At 44.1% G+C, this 20,349-nt stretch overlaps 1 protein-coding gene across 4 annotated transcripts in view; it reads right to left on the reverse strand.

The window, feature by feature from the left end:
- Positions 1–10,043: 10,043 nt before the first annotated feature.
- The window catches only part of LOC133381778 (zinc finger protein 135-like), a 29,754-nt gene continuing 19,448 nt past the window's right edge, over positions 10,044–20,349 (reverse strand). For 2 of the 4 annotated variants that reach the window (XM_061621235.1, XM_061621238.1), the window contains exon 2: positions 10,044–13,697. In XM_061621235.1, the coding sequence (XP_061477219.1) occupies positions 11,945–13,357 (1,413 nt within the window). In that variant the 5' untranslated portion in view covers positions 13,358–13,697 and the 3' untranslated portion in view covers positions 10,044–11,944. Of the gene's footprint in view, positions 13,698–18,526; positions 18,570–19,158; positions 19,266–20,349 lie in introns of all 4 variants that reach the window. The other 2 variants (XM_061621234.1, XM_061621236.1) reach the window with 2 other exon arrangements.

Genomic DNA, 20,349 nt, shown 5'->3' on the forward strand with positions numbered 1-20,349 from the left:
AGCCCGGACGCCTAAAGAGGCTGCCAACAGGAGGAGGAGGGGTGGGTCAACCACAACACTTTTCTTCCTGCCCCCCCCAATCCACATCCCCTTCTCTTTGGGAATGGAACATCCCCTCCCACGTGGCTTCACCAGACCCTCGTTCCTGCCTTCCCCTCCCCAATCCTCCTAGCAGTGTTTCTCAACCGGTGTGCCTTCAGATGTTGTTGGACCACAACTCCCATCAGCCTCAGCCAGCATTGCCAATGGTCAGGAAAGATGGGAAATGTGGTCCAACAACATCTGGAGGCACACTGGTTGAGAAACACTGCTAGAGGATCTGAGGAGTACAAAAAAAAACCCCAAATTAAATGCATCTGAGAGAGAGGAGGGCTGATGGGGAAGTCTGCAAAGTCTGCAGCAAAGACTAATCCAGCAGGAATGGGAGACAGGGCTCTCTTTCTCTCTCACACTCGCACGAGGAGGCTGAAGTTAGTTGACTACTAGTTCCCAGTTCCTTATTTAAGAACACTAAAAAAGAGAGAGAGAAACGTTTGCAGCAACTCCAAAGCGAAGTTAACATGTCTCTGAGACCCGAAATATATGTTGGGGTACCCCATAACATATATCTCCATGATCTGGGTACTCTCCCCATCAAGAGCAACAATAAAGATGTTGCATCAAAATGATCAGGCTTCTGAAATGCCCATAAATGCACAATGATGTCATAAAAAACATAAAAAATAAGTAACTGAGGGTTGTTGTTATGTGCCTTCAAGTCAATTTCAATTTATGGCATATGATTCAGAAACCTCCAATTTTTTTGTTGTTATGTGCCTTCAAGTCTATTACAACTTATGGTGACCCTATGAATCAGTGACCTCCAAGAGCATCTGTCATGAACCACCCTGTTCAGATCTTGTAAGTTCAGGTCTGTGGCTTCCTTTATGGAATCAATCCATCTCTTGTTTGGCCTTCCTCTTTTCCTACTCCCTTCTGTTTTTCCCAGTATTCTGGTCTTTTCACATCCATACATAGAGATCGGGAATACCATGGTCTGAATGTTCCTGACTTTGGTGTTCAGTGATACATCTTTGGATTTCAGGACCTTTTCTAGTTCTCTCACAGCTGCCCTCCCCAGTCCTAGCCTCCTTCTGATTTCTTGACTATTGTGTCCATTTTGGTTAATGACTGTGCCGAGGTATTGATAATACTTGACAAGTTTAATGTCATCATTGTCAACTTTAAAGTTACATAAATCTTCTGTTGTCATTACTTTAGTCTTTTTGATGTTCAGATGTAGTCCATAGTTCTAGTTCTCTGTCAAGTAAGTTTAAAGCCTCAAATCTGTTCCTTATTTGCTCTTTATATTCTTCTGGGATGCTATTGAAATTGTATTTTGGCATTATGATTGCTTTGTTGTTCTTCTCTAGCTTTACTCTGATTTTCGATACAACCAGTTCATGATCTGTACCGCAGTCTGCTCCTGGTCTTGTTTTTGCAGAAAGTATGGAACTTCTCCATCTTCTGCTACCAATTATATAATCAATTTGATTCCTATATTGACCATTTGGTGATGTCCACATGTACAGTCGACTTTTCGGTTGTTCAAAAAATGTGTTCGTAAGAAACAAATTATTGGCTTCACAGAATTCAATAAGTCTTTCTCCTGCTTCGTTTCTGTCTCCTAAGCCCTATTTCCCCACAATTCCTAGTTCTGGTCTGTTCCCTACTTTTGCATTCCAATCCCCCATGATTATCAGCACATCTTGGTTTGGTGTGTGATTAATTTCTTCCTGTACTTCTGTGTAAAATCTCTCCAATTCTTCTTCTTCTGCATTTGATGTTGGAGCATAGACTTGGATGATGGTTATGTTAATAGGTTTCCCATTTAATCTCATTGATATCACTCTCTCAGACCTTGTTGTAGCTCCTAATTGCTTTTGCTACATCACTTCTCACTATTAAAGCAACCCAGTTTCTTCTTGATTTCTCATTTCTTGCATAAAATATTTTGTAGTTGCCTGATTGAAAATGTCCCATTCCCGTCCATTTTAATTCACTCAAGCCAAATATTGTAATGTTGATATGTTCCATTTCTTGCTTGACAATTTCTAACTTGCCCTGGTTCATGCTTCTCACATTCCATGTTCCTATTGTGTGCGTTGGAGAACTCCGGACTCTCCTTTCGCATCTGTGCGCATCAGCCTCTGGGCTTCCTTTCGGCTTTGACTCAGCTGCGTCATTAGTCACAGCGCTACTCATACTTGTCCTTTGTTCTTTCCCAGTAGCTCGGTGAGTGCCTTCTCACCTGGGGGTCTCATCTTCCAGAACTATCTCGTGTTGCATTTTGGATACTCTGTTCATAAGGTTTTCGTGGTAAGAGGTATTCAGAGGTGGTTTATCATTGCCTTCCTGTGAGTCTGAATGCATCTTAGTCTGGTGTCTCAGCTTTCACCATTCCGCCTTGGGTGACCCTGCTAGGAGTCTAGCGTCTTAACAGAATTGCTCTCAGCTTCTTCAACACTCTCAAACCCCCTCACTACGTTAAGGTGTGCATCTTAAAGGGGGGCTGTGTGTGTGTACTGCCTTCAAGTCGATTCTGACCTATGGTGACCCTATGAATAGGGTTACCATGGTAAACAGTATTCAGAGGTGGTTTTACTATTGCCTTCCTCTGAGGCTGAGAGGCAGTGACTGGCCCAGGGTCACCCACGTAGCTTCATGGTTGTGTGGGGATTCGAACCCTGGTCTCCCAGGTCTTAGTCCAACACCTTAACCACTATACCACACTGGCTCTCTAAAGGGGGGGTTAGGGGTGCCAAAAGTAGTAGTAGTAAAATTATTTTTATACCACTTTTCAACAAAAAGTCCCTAAAGTGGTTTACCTAGCAAAACATATGTTTGACCAATCATTTTTATTCAGTATCTAAATATGTGCTGAGTGCTTTCTTCATCAATAAATCCTAAGCCCCCCCCTCTCTCTCTCACACACACACCCCTACCTAACACTGGAAAGAATATTAAGTAGGGTGATCTTTGGTGGGGAGATGCCTGCCAGTCATATTGATGGAGGATATGTTACTGAGCCTGAAACTGTCCAAATATGGAAAACAAAACAATGAGCCACAGACTGGAAGCATTCAATATAAATCCCAGTTCCAAAGAAAGGGGATCCCAGGGAATGCAGTAATTATTGAACTATAGCCTTAATATCCCATACAAGAAAAGTAATGCTCAAGATTCTACAACAAAGGCTCTTACCATATATGGAGTGAGAAATGCCAGATGTCCAAGATGGATTTAGAAAGGGAAGAGGCACCAGAGATCATATTGCAAACATATGTTGGATAATGGAACGGAGCAAGGAATTTCTGAAGAAAATCACCCTGTGCTTTATAGACTACAGCAAAGCCTTTGACTGTGTAGATAATGAAAAACTATGGAATGCTTTAAAAGAAATGGGGGTGCCACAGCATCTGATTGTCCTGATGCGCAACCTATACTCTGCACAAGAGGCTACTGTAAGGACAGAATATGGAGAAACTGATTGGTTCCCCATCGGAAAGGGTGTGAGACGGGTGTATTTTATCATCCTATTTATTTAATCTATATGCAGAACATATCATACGGAAAGTGGGATTTCACCAAGATGAAGGAGGTGTGAAAATTGGAGGGAGAAATATCAATAATTTAAGATATGCAGACGATACCGTACTCTTAGCAGAAACCAGTAAAGATTTGAAACGAATGCTGATGAAAGTTAAAGAGGAAAGTGCAAAAGCAGGACTACAGCTGAACATCAAAAAGACTAAAGTAATAACAACAGAAGATTTATGTAACTTTAAAGTCGACAATGAGGATATTGAACCTGTCAAGGATTATCAATTCCTTGGCGCAGTCATTAATCAAAATGGAGACAATAGTCAAGAAATCAGAAGGCGGCTAGGACTGGGGAGGGCAGCTATGAGAGAACTAGAAAAGGTCCTCAAATGCAAATATATCACTGAACACTAAAGTCAGGATCATTCAGACCATGGTACTCCCGATCTCTATGATCTCTATGACACTCCCATCGCTTTTCCCACTTAAGACACATTACTCTACTGTGCTCTATGTGGGGCTACTCTTGAGGGCAGTCCGGAAGTTGCAGCTGGTGCAAAATGCGGCAGCGAGATTGCTCACTGGGGCAGGGTATTGCTAACCTGTCACCCTGATGCTGAAAGAATGCACTGGCTGCCCATTTGCTACTGGGCCAAGTTCAAGGTTCTAGTTTTGGTGTACAAAGCCCTATACAGCTTGGGACCAGGATACCTGAAAGACAGTCTTACCCCTTATATACCCAGTCAATCACTGCACTCTGCAGGTGAGGGCCTCCTGCAGATACCATCTTATCAGGAAGTCCCTTCCACACAACATAGGAAACGGACCTTTGGTGTGGTGGCACCGACCCTATGGAATTCCCTCCCCTTAAATATAGATGCCGTCTCTGTAGTCTTTTGGGTGCCTACTGAAAACCTTCCTCTTTCAAGAAGCCTTGCTTTTAAGAGTTTTTTTAAGAGGCTTTTTTCAGCGTTTTATCACTTTTTTACTGCCCAGGGCTCCTTCTGGGATGAAGGGTGGGATATAAATCTAATAATAAATAAATAAATAAATAAGAAGAAATAAATGTCTGCAGAGTTCTAATGACTACAGAATCAAGAGATAGGTCAATGCTTGCAGACTTTTTTGTAGGGTGCCAACTAAGGGTTATAATTGGAAACAAAGCCCTATGAGGAGACACTAAAAGAACATGTTTAGCCTGGAGAACAGAAGACTTGAGGGGAGATAGGACAGCACTCTTCAATTACATGAAAGGTTGTCACACAGAGGAGGGCCAGGATATCTTCTCGATCGTCCCAGAGTGCACGACACAGAATAATGGGCTCAAGTTGCGGGAAGCCAGAGTTTGACTGGACATCAGGAAAAACTTCCTAACTGTTAGAGCCATACGACAATGGAACCAATGACCTAGAGAGGTAGTGGGCTCTCCAACACTGGGGTCTTTCAAGAGGCAGCTGGACAGGCACCTGTTAGGTATGCTGTAATTTGGATTCCTGCATTGAGCAGGGGGTTAGACTTGATGGCCTTATAGGCCCCTTCAAACTCTGTATGACTGTATTAACCCTTACAGCATGGCAGGGAAACTTTACAATAAAATAGTCACTGACAGCACAGACATCCTGACATTGGTAAGCTAATTAACACATACACTGTGACAAGGAAATAAATGAATTAACTGTCTTGGTTTAATCTCCAAGTGACAACAATATAATGGCTTCCACTGAAGTGAATTCCCAATGGCACAATGGCTACAAATGAAGCTTTTCTCAAACAGAGAACATTTATATTCCTGCAGCCTCCTCACTTGCTCAAAGAGAGAGACGTTCCTGGGACCCTGGTTCACTTGGACTTCGTTACCTTTGGAGAAGGAAACAGCCCTGGAAGGGACTTGGCGGGGTCATGGATCATGCCCATTTATGAATATACAGGTAAAGGGTGGGAAATATCCCTCCGTAACCACAGTTACAGATTTGTTGAATCCCAAACTACATTTTGGGAATGTCCATAAACATGGAAAGAAATTGCCAGGTGACTTAATTTTAGTATCATTGTTGTCACTGTCTGGGATTCTACAACAAAGGCTCTTATCATAAATGGTGTGAGAAATGCCAGATGTCTAAGCTGGATTTAGACAGGAAAGAGGCACCAGAGATCATATTGCAAACATATGTTGGATAATGAAACAGACCAAGGAATTTCAGAAGAAAATCACCCTGTGCTTTATAGACTACAGCAAAGCCTTTGACTGTGTAGATAATGAAAAACTATGGAATGCTTTAAAAGAAATGGGGGTGCCACAGCATCTGATTGTCCTGATGCGCAACCTATACTCTGGACAAGAGGCTACTGTAAGGACAGAATATGGAGAAACCGATTGGTTCCCCATTGGAAAGGGTGTGAGACAGGGGTGTATTTTATCACCCTATTTGTTTAATCTATATGCAGAACATATCTTACAGAAAGTGGGATTGGACCAAGATGAAGGAGGTGTGAAAATTGGAGGGAGAAATATAAATAATTTAAAACATACAGATGATACCATACTCTTAGCAGAAACCAGTAATGATTTTTTAAAAATGCTGATGAAAGTTAAAGAGGAAAGCACAAAAGCAGGACTACAGCTGAATGTCAAGAAGACTAAAGTAATGACAACAGAAGATTTATGTAACTTTAAAGTCGACAATGAGGACATTGAACTTGTCAAGGATGATCAATTCCTTGGCGCAGTCATTAACCAAAATGGAGACAATAGCCAAGAAATCAGAAGAAGGCTAGGACTGGGGAGGGCAGCTGTGAGAGAACTAGAAAATGCAAAGATGTATCACTGAACACTAAAGTCGGGATCATTCAGACCATGGTATTCCCAGTCTCTATGTATGGACGTGAAAGTTGGACAGTGAAAAAAGTGGATAAGAGAAGAATCATCTCATTTGAAATGTGGTGTTGGAGGAGAGCTTTGCACATACCATGGACTGCGAAAAAAGGAAATAATTGGGTGTTAGAACAAATTAAACCAGAACTATCACTAGAAGCTAAAAAATGATGAAACTGAGGTTATCATACTTTGGACACAAAATGAGAAGACATGATTCACTAGAAAAGACTGTACTGCTGGGGAAAACAGAAGGGAGTAGAAAAAGAGGAAGGCCAAACAAGAGATGGATTGATTCCATAAAGGAAGCCACAGACCTGAACTTAACAAGATCTGAACAGGGTGGTTTATCACAGATGCTATTGGAGGTCACTGATTCATACGGTCGCCATAGGTCGCCATAAATCATAGCCCACCTTGCAAGGTTGTTGTGAAGATTGCTCACCTTTGAATTCTCAACCTCTATCTGACTTGAGACTTTTCACCTTAGAAGGCAAAGAGGCTGTTCACTTTCAACGCATGCGAGTCTCCTCTGGTTTTCCTTGCCTACCAGAAGGGAAACTGACCAGGCTGGGTTGGCTTTTTTGGGGGGGAGAGGTTCAAGGAAATTCAAAGAGGGCTCTTCTGCAGCCTGGAATATTTACCTCCATTCACACACCCCATTCTCCTCCCCCCCGCCCATGGAGACTTGAAAGAACTCAGAAGAGGAGGGGGTTAGGAAGATATATAACTCTGCAATTTGGGGGTGGGGGCTTTGCAGCTGATAAACGTGGATTTCACACGGCGGGGAGAGCAGTTTCTCCTGCTTCACCTTCCACCCTAGCCATGTACACCTATTTCCCGCCCACACCAGCAATGCGGACTAGGAAACTGTGCAATCACGGTTTAAGTTCCGCTTCCCATGGGGCTGTTCGTCCCTCCCCGAAGTCACATCCCACATCACCCCAATTCTGCCCCCCTTTTTTGTCATCTCTGGCCACTCTGATTTCCCCCTTCCTGGAATACTAAGGGAGAGACCCTCCCTCTTTTTAAAATGTGCTACCTCCTCCCCCGGAGCCCCCTCCTCTTCCATCATTCGATGACCCTAGAGCTACAGCCGGAAGAGCAGCCCTTCCCACTCTGCCTTGAGGGTTGTGTCTTGTTATATCTTTTCTTTTTTTAAATGAGTCTGTACAAGGCCTCGGCCTTCTGTTATTTCCCTTTTCTTTTTAGTGCTCCATGCAGGGAGGTGTGTCACATGAAACCTGCCAAATAACCCTCAGGCTGGCGAAGAGACCACGGATCCCCCACACACACTTCAAAGGGAAAGGAAGATGGGGAACTTTTTCTGCCCCATCCCACCCCAGGGCCGCAATTCCCTTCTCAGAAACTTTTGTGTCTTTGTGTGTGTGTGTTATGCGCTTTCAAGTCGATTACAACTTATGGCAACCCTATGAATCAGTGACCTCCAATAGCATCTGTCATGAACCACCCTGTTCAGATCTTGTAAGTTCAAGTCTGTGGCTTCCTTTATGGAATCAATCCATCTCTTGTTTGGCCTTCCTCTTTTTCTACTCCCTGCTGTTTTTCCCAGGATTATTGTCTTTTCTAATGAATCATGTCTTCTCATGATGTGTCCAAAGTATGATAACCTCAGTTTCATCATTTTAGCTTCTAGTGATAGTTCTGGTGTAATTTGTTCTAACACCCAGTTATTGGTCTTTTTCGCAGTCCATGGTATGCGCAAAGCTCTCCTGCAACACCACATTTCAAATGAGTTGATCCTGACTTTAGTGTTCAGTGATACATCTTTGCATTTGAGGACCTTTTCTAGTTCTCTCACAGCTGCCCTCCCCAGTCCTAGCCTTCTTCTGATTTCTTGACTATTGTCTCCATTTTGGTTAATGACTGTGCCAAGGTATTGATAAGCCTTGACAAGTTCAATGGCCAACCTGGTGCCTTCCAGATGTTTGGAGCTGGAAGTCCCATCACCCCCAGCCAGCATGGCTATTGATCAGGAATAAGGAGCGATATCTGGTGGGCATCAGGATGACCACTGCTGCATTACAACAACCCTGCATTGTGATCCATTGCTTTGATCCCTATTATGCAGCTTGGGCTGCAAGAGCAGAACATAACAACCCTGCAGTGTAGTCCACTGCTGTCCCCCTATTGGAGGCTGGAGGTCCGCGCTCAAGAGAGAGAGAGGGAGAGAGTAGTTTACTGCATTCCTGCCATGTAGTCCACTGTTATATTCAGTAGTGTAGTGGCAAATTCGAAAGGGCAAGGTCCGTTCATGTTAATCACAGCCATGCCCCCCCTCCCCACTTTTTGTTGCTGTGGGGTTGTTAATGAGAGCCTTGATAATGCCTAGGAATCAATAAGAATGAAAGAGTGTTGGCTGCTGAGAAGAGTCTTCTCAATTGCTAACTCACCCCCTTTCACTCTGATTGGCTCCAAACTGCAGGAAAGGACAAGGAAGTATTTTAGAAGACTCTTCTCAGTGGCAAACTTTCATACTGAGTGGCTTGTAGGATGCTGGAGACATAGGGACCCTGCTGGGATCCTGCTCCCAAAAAGTAAAGGTTCTAAGACCCCCTGCATGATAACACCCCTGATGATATTTCAGGAGAAGTGGGGCTGCTTAATTTGACCCCTTAAACCTCCTCCCAGCCCAAACCAAGCACTTTCAAGAGAAGTCTTATATTCCATTGTCTTGCACTTGCCTTATGGGCCCCTTCCAACCCTACAATTCTATGAGTATCGCTGGCATCTCCACATAGATCCAACCCTTCAGCCATCTAACTCAGCGCAGTCTACCCTGACCGGCAGTGGCTCACCAGGATTTCAGAGTCGCTTGCCCACCCAGGGAGACATTGCTGAGGGGAGACTTCATCCCAGTCTGCGTCTGCCTTGGAATGATTTTCTAAGACGTTTTAAAGATTTTCTTTTAAAAAAAGATGTTTTAAAGGTTTTTTTTTTTAAAAAAAGATGTTCTTAAGATGTTTTTAGTATCTTCATGCTGATTGGCTTGTAGGATGTTCGAGACATAGGGACCCTCCTCCCAGAAAAGTAAAGGGTCTAGTATCTTGTCACTTGTTTGCCGCCCTGGGGTTTCTGTTGGAAGGAAGGGCGGGATAGAGAATTTAAAAAAATAAATAAACTAAATTATAAAAAAGTAAATGAAGCCAGCAGCCCGTAGAGTATCAACCGAGCACTGCAAGGAAGATCAAGGCAGGTTGGAATGGAAAGGACAGTCTAGGAAGCATGGAGGTTCCTCTCTCTGTCTTCTCTTCCCGATGCAGACACATCAGCCTTCAGTGCAAGCTGAGTTGCACGGCACCCCAACACTTCCAGGGGGGTGAGGGAAAAAAGTGATTCCTCCCCCCCCATAAAAAGGAGAAAAGGGACCCCTTCCCATCAAACCCATATTTATCCAGCTGCAAAGAGTCCCCAATTTCTGCAAGGCAAGGAAAATGCAGTGTCTCTCATGGCAGACGCTGGAGGAAATAAATGATAAATGACATCCCTTCCACCACCAAATTTTTATTTTATTTATTCATTATTTGATTTATATCCTGCCCTTCCTCCCAGTAGGAGCCCAGGGTGGTGAAATAGGACTTGCAGCTGCTGTTGCCAGAGGTGGGGGGGGGATGCCCTCTGAGGAGTTTGACTGGATTCTCTGCTGTGGAAGGAAAGATCAAAGCCACCAGGCGGATCTCGCTTCTCCTGCAAGGTTGGTCCAGATGAGAGGTGCTGTGGGTCTTCACAGGTGCTGCCAGCCTTGCTCATGGCTCAGCCTTAACCCCTTGCTTGGCAAACATCAACACTGAAAGCACTGCTACAGAGGCAAAGGGTTCAAAGTATAGTAATTGAGCAATCCTCACAACGATCTTGCAAGGAGGGCCATTATTAGAGACCGAGTGGGTAGTGGCTTGGGTGACCTTGGGGCAGATAATCTTTCTCATCCCAGCCTACCTCACTGGGTTGCCGTGAGGCCAGAATGAGCAGGACCATGTGTGCCACCCTGAATACCTTAGAGCAGCCTTTCTCAACCGGTGTGCCTCCAGATGTTGTTGGACCACATCTGGAGGCACATTGGTTGGGAAAGGCTGCCTTAGAGGAAAAGTGGGTTTGTAATAACAGTTTATTAATTAATTAGGTAATTTATTTCCACGCTTATGAAAAATGGAAATAGACTGCCTTCAAGTCGATCCCGACTTATGGCAACCCTATGAATACGGTTTTCATGGTAAGCTGTATTCAGAGGGGGTTTACCATTGCCTCCCTCTGAGGCTGAGAGGCAATGACTGGCCCAAGGCCACCCAGTGAGCTTCATGGCTGTGTGGGGATACGAACCCTGGTCTCCCAGGTTGTAGTCAAACACTCAAACCACTACACCACACTGGCTCTCTCCACGCTTATGGACATCCCCAAAATGCTGTTGGGGATTCAACAAATTTGTAGCTGCGGTTACGGAGGGATACTTCCCACCCAATCCCTCTTTGCGTGGATATTACCTACAACCCTGCAAGTCTCTTCCAGCCCTTTTTCCTCCTCCAAGGGAAACCAGGCTGAGGCAAATCAGGGCCCCACTCAGGGAAGTGAGGAGGCTGCAAGAATCTAAGTGTTCTCCATCTGGGAAAAAGGGTCATTTGTACTCATTGTGCCTTCCTCTGACAGGTGAAACTCCATGCGTGTTACTAGCGTTGGGTATTCACTTCAGTGGAAGGCTGGGGAAAAATGAGGTATCATAACAAGAGCCCCTGCTACATCTGGCCAATAGCCCTTCTAGTCCAGCATCCTGTTCTCAACAGTGGCCAACCAGATGCCTATGGGAAGCCCACTATAGGTATCCTCGTTATGTGGTCTAGGGCTGCTCCATTGACTCTGGTATGAACTTGTGCAGAAGTGGACGGTCACAGGAGATCCACAAGAGCACAACAAGTCCACTGGGTTTCCCCCCCCCCCTAAAAACCCAACTTTTGGAGATTTAGAAAGTGATGAAGAAAAGCGCTGAATAGTTTGGGATGAACGAACGGTTAATGGGAAAATGTGTAAATATCCCACAAGTAAATCAGGATTGTTATATAACTCCCCCATAAACAAATCAGCATGAATGCTCAATAAAGACCAGACACAGTTGAACCACTATGAACGCTTTGGACAAGCAACTCAGCATGAATGCTGAATAAACAGGTCATTTGGAGAAGCCTATAGTCTTACTCAGGCCAGGATTATCACAGAAGCCTTAACCACAGAGTGATTGATTCTGCTGTCTCTCTTGTTATCTGGACAGTAAGGTTTGTGCTGTGACTTTTGCATTTATCTTCATTGAGGATACTTCTAAGTTGAATAAGTTGTTGATTCCACCTGAAGCTTTTTATGTGTAAAGAGATCACTCTGACTGAAGCTTTTTCCACATGCATTCATATGATTTCTCCTTTGTGTATGCTTTTATGTCGAACTAGCTGTCAGCTGGCAATGAAGCTGATTCCACATTCGATGAATTCATGTGGTTTCTCCCATGTGGCTTCTTTCATGTTGAATAAGCTGTTGACTGTCAATAAAGCACTGTCCACATTCCATGCATTTATACGGGTTCTCCCCCATGTGCATTCTTTTATGTAAAGCAATCTGGTATATGTATCTGAACTCCTTTCCACACTCCATGCACTTATATGGTTTCTCCCCTGTGTGGGTTCTTTGATGTTGGGTAAGGTGTCCGTTACTTCTGAAACTCTTTTCACATTCACTGCACTTATATGGTTTCTCCCCAGTGTGAGTTCTATGATGTAAAATAAGATGGCTACTCTGATAGAAGCTCTTTCCACACTCCATGCATTTATATGGTCTCTCCCCTGTATGTCTCCTTTTGTGTGTAATAAGATCTGAGTTTACAGTGAAGCATTTCCCACATTCCATGCATTCATATGGTTTTTCCCCTGTGTGGCTTCTTTGATGTTTAGTAAATGTTCCTCTATCAGTGAAGCCCTTTCCACATTCCGTACATTTATATGGTCTCTCCCCTGTGTGAGTTCTTTGATGTAAAGTAAGGCTACTGCTGACACTAAATCTCTTTCCACACTCTATGCATTTATATGGTTTTTCCCCAGTGTGGGTTCTTTGATGCTGTGTAAGTGTTCCACTGTCCCTGAAGCTCTTTCCACATAGCATGCACTGACAAGGTTTCTCCCCTGTGTGGATTCTTTGATGTAAAGTAAGTTGGCCACTCTGACAGAAGCTCTTTCCACACTCCATGCATTTATATGGTTTCTCTCTGGTATGGGTTCTTTGATGTTTAATAAGTGTTCCCCTATCCCTGAAGCTCTTTCCACATAGCATGCATTTACATGGTTTCTCCCCTGTATGGGTTCTGTGATGTACTATAAGTTTGCTACTCTCACAGAAGCTCTTTCCACACTCCATGCATTTAAATGGTTTCTCCCCTGTATGGGTTCTTACATGTAAAGTAAGGCTATGGCTCACCCTAAAGCTCTTTCCACACTCCATACATTTATATGGTTTCTCCCCTGTGTGGATTCTTTCATGTAAAGTAAGGCTACGGCTCAACCCAAAGCACTTTCCACACTCTATGCATTCATATGGTTTCCCTCCTGTGTGGGTTCTTTGATGTTTAGTTAGTGATACACTATCCTTGAAGCTTTTTCCACACTCCATGCATTCATACGGTTTCTCTGTGTGGGTCCTCTGATGTGCTGTAAAGTTTGTTTTATGACTGAAGCTCTTGCCACACTCCATACATTTAAACAGTTCCTCCCCTGTGTGAGTTCTTTGATGTTCGGTAAGACTGGAGCTCCAACTGAAACTTTTCCCACACTCCATGTATTTATGTGGTTTCTCCTCTGTGTGGGTTCTTTCATATAAGGTAAGGCTACTGCAGACACTAAAGCTTATTTCCATTCAATATATTTATAAAGTTTCTCCCTTGGATGGTTTTTTTAAAAAAATGTTTAGTAACTGTTCCCTTATCACTGGAGCTCTTTTCATACTCCATGCATTCATACTCTCCCTCCTGTGCAGGTTCTGTAATGTGTATTAGGTTTGATTTCTCTCTGGATATTTTTTCACTGGATATTTTTTCTTTCTCTTTTCTTTGTCATCTTCCTGTGTGATCAGGAGTTCACGGTCATCAGTACCATGTAAAGTACAGGATTTCTTCCAGTCTTTGATTGGTTTCCTGCATGCCTTTTGCCCATAACACCACAGATGGCTTCCTGTAATTCTTTCTCCTGCTGTTTACCTGTAGGAGGGTGGGGGAAGAAAAGGAAAAGAAAAGCCCATTAGAAGTTTAAGGTTCCCATTGTGGATCTAGGCTCCATTTCATTACATCATATACAAGATTCTCCCCCTTTCATCTCTCTCAGCCCTGCTGAATCCTAGGACACTTTTCAAAGACACAACTGACTCAGATAATAACTTCAATTCCTTTTTTATCCATTTCCCACTTGATCCCAGTAGGCACAGAGAGGGGTGGAGTTTCTCCTGAGGCCTGGCAGCAGAAGTCAACCATATCAGACAAATTTGTGAACATTAATATAGTACATTTATCCTAAATAGTAGTACGGTGTCTTGCATATCCCCCCCCCAATAGCAATCTAATATATGGGGGAAAGACTGGAGGGGTTGGGGATAGGAAGTGATTTTATAGTGCTCTGTGTGAACAAAGTTAAGAGTTTAGCTAAGTATAATCCGAATTAGTTAGACTTTACATGTCAAGGCTTGCTTTTGACTCCTGTGCAAAGTGACAGTGGTGAGTGGGGTGTGGGAAAGAGATGGCTCATTTAAAAACGTTTTAGATTTTATTATTGTTGATGACTTGCCTTATACCTGATCTTTTTAAGCAAGTCTGGAAGTCATTTCAGCTGAAAATTGGGGTAAAAATGCTTTGTCTGTTGTATACTATGCTGTGGAAGATGGTAACATTTTAACATTGTACGGCTGTCATTCTCAATATTGCTTTTTCCTCACAATAGGACTTGTACAGCCCTTATTTAGGAAGTGTGCCGTTGCACAAGTGCAGAGTGCCATTGTCTCCTCACTGAAAAACATCAATTATTATCTGCAAATCTGTGGAAAAGGGAAGAGCTTTCATGTAAGGGGTATAATTATGATTTTCAGACAGAATTGACTGCATGGATTGTACTCAAGTAACTTATACTTAGATTAGCCCCATTAAAATGAATGGCTATGGCTAGGTTCAATGGGTCTACTCTGAGTAAAAGTTAGTTGAATACAACCCCATACCTCTTATTTAGAAATTAAACCATACCATATGAGTTTGAATTCATATATTGTTTGTGCATGCACATTCATTGCCAAGAAACTAAACAAAAACTTCTAAAATGTGAGGAACACTCCCTTCTAGTTGTACGCAGTTTCCTCTCTCCAAAACATCAGTTTAACTTTTCATTATCCAAATTACTTATTTTTCTGAATTGAAAGAACAAAGTATTCCAACCAACAGAAAAAAATATATAATTGTTTCATTTGCGGCAGGGCAAATTAGAGCATACCAGAACATATTTTCAATGCATGCTTCACTCCTGAAAATGTGAAGTCGTGTGCAGAGCATATCACCAGTGAGTAACAACAATGATGGCTCAGATCAGTTTGGCTTGCCCAACCCACCAGCTGCTCCAGCCTTTAACGAGTGAATGCAGAGGAAATGGTTCAGGCAAACTTTGTTGCAACGCATAGTCAAGCCATCCACCTTTTCTCCTCCCAGTCCCTGCATTTACCAAAATAAATGCAAAGCCGTTAAGTAAAAGGTAGAAAAATATTTATTACAGAAAGAGACGCACATTGTGTCCAACATGTGCTTGCCAGCAAGATGACAAAACAAATACTAAACCCAAACAAAAAAGCTTCTCAAAGTAGGAAGCAGTCACTGCTATTTCTCCGGCTGCTGCCGGAATGTGCTAAGAGCTGTGAGGAGGTGTAGCCTTCAAGGCAGCCACTTTGAACATGCTCTAAATGCATATCTCTGATTCAGATAGGTCTACCCTGAGGCAGCACTATTAATGATCAACTATAGCTGTGTCTGGTATGGCTTATGCTAATCCCTGCATCCTGATTGGCAGGTTTGTTGCTGTTATGTGCCTTCAAGTCGATTACGACTTATGGCGACCCTGTGAATCAGCGACCTCCAAGAGCATCTGTCGTGAACCACCCTGCTCGGATCTTGTAAGTTCAGGTCTGTGGCTTCCTTTATGGAATCAATCCACCTCTTGTTTGGCCTTCCTCTTTTTTTACTCCCTTCTGTTTTTCTCAGCATTATTGTCTTTTCTAGTGAATCTTCTCATTATGTGTCCAAAGTATGATAGCCTCAGTTTCATCATTTTAGCTTCTAGTGATGATAGTTCTGGTTTAATTTTTTCTAACATCCAATTATTTTGTCTTTTTCGCAGACCATGGTTGGCAGGTTTACCCTCATGATAACAGGAGAGGGGTGAGAACCTATGAAAATGGTGATTTTTCCTTTGGTTCTCCTGCCTGGAGATGGAGGGACCTCCAAACTACAGCAAAGATGCACCTAGGGCCTCCCTCCTCAATCCCCTGGCAGAGAATAGTCCCACCACACACCTTGAACTGCTACCTGCCAGTCTCTCCTCTTCATTACAGCCCAGGACAAATGGATGTTGTCCTTCTTCCCACCAGAGACAAGGTCTGGTTTGGGAGAGGGTGTCTTTCAAACAAAGAGACCGGAGAATGATTTCTCCCAGCTGCAAGATATTCAGGCACTCCGAGTCCCCCCATTTCTCTCTGGACCCCTCCCCTAAGACAAGAGCACAGAAAGGCAAAATACCAGATCTTCTTCTGATGACTAAGGCAGAGGAGTTAGGACCCAGCAGGATCCGTCTGGCCCTTGTGTACAAGCGCTCGCTGTACACAAAGCTCAGCTGAGTGGCACTAGGATATCTCAGCTGATGGAAGGGAAACTCCAACCTTCCTCCTTAGAGGAGCCCAGTTTTGGACCAGGCCACAGTTCTTTCCAGTCCAGCATCCCCACAGGGGCCAACCAGATGTCCCAATGGGAAGCCCCCAAGCAGAACCTGAGCGAAAATTATTTTTATTTATTTATTATTTAAGAACATAACAACATAAGAAGAGCCTGCTGGATCAGGCCAGTGGCCCATCTAGTCCAGCATCCTGTTCTCACAGTGGCCAACCAGGTGCCTGGTTTGATTTATATCCCGTCCTTCCTCCCAGCAGGAGCCCAGGGCGGCAAACAGAAATGCTAAAAACACTTTAAAACATCATAAAAAGACCTTAAAATACATTAAAACAAAACAACGTTAAAAAAATCTTTTTAAAAAAAAAGGGTTAAAAACGTATTATTAAAGAAAACATATTAAAAGCAATTCTAGCACATTATCCGTCTCCCACTGAGCTGCACTGCTGAGTAGCACCCAGAGGTTTGCTGGACTATAATGAAATGGTGAAGTATTTCTAATAAAATGAAATGAAAATATGCATACACACACACACAAGTGGATGTCCAAACTCAGAGGAGGGATTATTGAGGAGCATCAACAGTGTACAGAAAGGGGCAAAGGGCATTTCTGAGGAGGGACAAGCAAGTAAAACGCTTCATTCTAGTAAAAAAAAAAAGGTGTGTGGGGGGGGGGAGAATGCTGGAACAAGCCGCTGGTCCAGAGAGCCACCTATGCCAAAATTTCATAGAATCATAGAATAGTAGAGTTGGAAGGGGGCTATAAGGCCATCAAGTCCACCCCCCTGCTCAATGAAGAAATCCAACTTAAAGCATTCCTGACAGATGGCTGTCTAGCTGCCTCTTGAATGCCTCTATTGTTGGAGAGCCCAACGTCTCCCGAGGTCATTGGTTCCATTGTCGTTAGGACATTTTTCCTGATGTTCAGCTGAAATCTGGCTTCCCGCAACTTGAGCCTGTTATTCCGCGTCCTGCACCCTCAATCAGAAGAGATCCCGGCCCTCCTCTGTGTGATAACCTTTCATGTAGTTGAAGAGTGCTATCCTATCTCCCCTCAGTCTTCTCTTCCCCAGGCTAAACACGCCCAGTTCTTCCAGTCTCTCCTCATAGGGCTTTGTTTCCAGTGAATTATTTGGTGAATAAAAGCCAAAAACACAGATTAAACCACTGCTGCTTACAAACAGAATGCGTTTATAAGAGACAATATGCCCCTCCCCCCAAGCGCTTTGCTGAAGAGGCTTTTCATCAGAGGAGTTTCTTTATTGATCTCTATTTGGGACAACAAAGAAATCGGTCTGGCTTGAAGCGGTCTTTGTGCAACCACAACTACAAATCTTATGACTGTGGCCCCCACAAGAGGCAGTGATGGAAGTTGGATGGATTTAAAAGAGGATTAGAGAAATTCACGGAGGAATGCTGGGAATCACAAGGGGGGAGGCTGTCACTCAGGTCTTCCCTGCACCTCTTCTCCACACAGGAACACGATCACGTAAAAAGCTGCCTTAAACTGAGTCAGGACGTTAATCTATGGCTTTTCCCTAATGGTCCAGCTTATGAGAGAGTCCCGCTGGGGCATCTGGTTAGCTGCGGTGAGAACAGGGTGCTGGACTAGATGGGCCCCCTTTGCCCTGATCCAGAAGCCAACACTCATCATTTACTTTCTGAGCCAACTTCTCCTCCAAGGAGTTCAGGAAGACACATATAATACTTTGCTTCTTTTGTCCTCACAACAACCCAGTGAGGTAGGTTGGGCTGAGAGAGCAACGGGCCCAAGGTTACCCAGAGAGTTCTACAGCTGACTTGAGACTTGAGCCCGGCTCTCCAATGCAAAGCCCAAACCTCCAACCACTGTACACCACATAGACTCTCATCCTGGCCTGCCTTACAGGGCTGTTGAGAGAATTACTTAAATGCTGTACTATAAACCCTAAGCGCTACTGCCAAAGCCCGTGATGTTTCCAAGGCAAGTGGCGAAGCCGAGCCTGACCAAGGGTGGAGAGAAAGATCCTCAGCACCAACCAAGACCAGCCCAGGAGAGGGGACATTCAGTCATTCATTCATTTCTTCCACCCACCCTATTTTCCTTGATGGTAAACCCCCCTCTGAATACCGCTTACCATGAAATCCCTATTCATAGGGTCGCCGTAAGTCGGGATCGACCTGAAGGCAGAAAATTTCCATTTAGCAGGAGGGAAACTGACCAGGCTCCCTCCCACTGGAGAAAATCCAAAAGCGCCTCTCCCTCTGGATATTCCCCCCCCCAAATGTGGCCACCATCCTCCCAGCAAAGCTGCTTTCTTTACAACAGGGTGACCCACACACACACACACGAGATTAGACAGAACTCCCAGAGGGGAGGACAGGAAGATCCTGCAATCCAAACAATGCAGGGATTTTTTGTGGGTGCGGGGGTTACTGTATACTTGGACAAAGCTGAAGTTTTGCAGGGTGTCCCTTCCCTCAGCCTCCCCACCGGCCCCCAAGCCTCTTTTTTTTCTGCGCCAAGCTCCCACCTCCCCCACCCCCGGCCTCGCACCCAAATCCCACCCGCCTTGATGTGACGGGGGGGCTTCAAAGAGGATCTTGCCATGCAAAACCGCGGGGCTCTGCGCGCTCTACATTTGCGCCTGGATCGCATGGATCAGGCCCCCCTGCCTGTGGATTCCGAAAGAGAAGCTGGAGCGGGGGTCTCCCCTCCCACAACCCAAATTCTCAGCCCCCCTCCTTCTGTCTCCGCACCCCCCTTTACCTCTTTCTTCCCCCTCTTTCCACCGTCGCCAAAGAAGCCCGATTCTCCGTTCCTGGAAAGACAAAGGTGGGCGCCTTCCAGCGACCAGAGCTCGGTCCACTGAACCACTAGAGGAGCGGAGGGAGAGCAGAAAGTCTCTCGGTGGGTCTGTGCCTCAGACTCCCCCTCCCCGCAAACGCCCCTTTCAGCGGCTGCTGTGAAACCGGAGCCAGACCGAAAACAGCGGCAGCGATGCAATTCAAAAGGGCAGGCAAATCGGCAAACGGGAAACAAAACAGGCAATATCTGTCTCTAGCACATAGATCTCTCTCTTACCATATATGGAGCGAGAAACGCCAGATGTCCAAGCTGGATTTAGAAAGGGAAGAGGCACCAGAGATCATATTGCAGACATATGTTGGATAATGGAAGGGATTTCAAAAGGAAATTACCCTGTGCTTTGTAGACTACAGCAAAGCCTTTGACTGTGTAGATCATGAAAAACTATGGAATGCTTTAAAAGAAATGGGGGTGCCACAGCATCTGATTGTCCTGATGCGCAACCTATACTCTGGACAAGAGGCTACTGTAAGGACAGAATATGGAGAAACCGATTGGCTCCCAATAGAAAAGGGTGTGAGACATATTAGTTTAATCTATATGCGGAACATATCATACGGAAAGCGGGATTGGTCCAAGGTGGAGGTGTGAAAATTGGAGGGAGAAATATCAATAATTTAAGATATGCAGACAATACCATACTACTAGCAGAAACTAGTATTGATTTGAAACAAATGCTGATGAAAGTTGAAGAGGAAAGCACAAAAGCAGGACTACAGCTGAATGTCAAGAAGACTAAAGTAATGACAACAGAAGATTTATGTACCTTTAAAGTTGACAATGAGGATATTGAATTTGTCAAGGATTATCAATACCTTGGCACAGTCATTAATCAAAATGGAGACAACAAGAAATCAGAAGAAGGCTAGGACTGTGGAGGGCAGCTATGAGAGAACTAGAAAATGCAAAGATGTATCACTGAACACCAAAGTCAGGATCATTCAGACCATGGTATTTCTGATCTCTATGTATGGATGTGAAATTTGGACAGTGAAAAAAGTGGATAAGAGAAGAATCATCTCATTTGAAATGTGGTGTTGGAGGAGAGTTTTGTGTATACCATGGACCATGAAAAAGACAAATAACAGGGTG

The sequence above is a fragment of the Rhineura floridana genome, chromosome 3, assembly GCF_030035675.1.
Source record: "Rhineura floridana isolate rRhiFlo1 chromosome 3, rRhiFlo1.hap2, whole genome shotgun sequence".
Taxonomy (NCBI): Eukaryota; Metazoa; Chordata; class Lepidosauria; order Squamata; family Rhineuridae; genus Rhineura; species Rhineura floridana.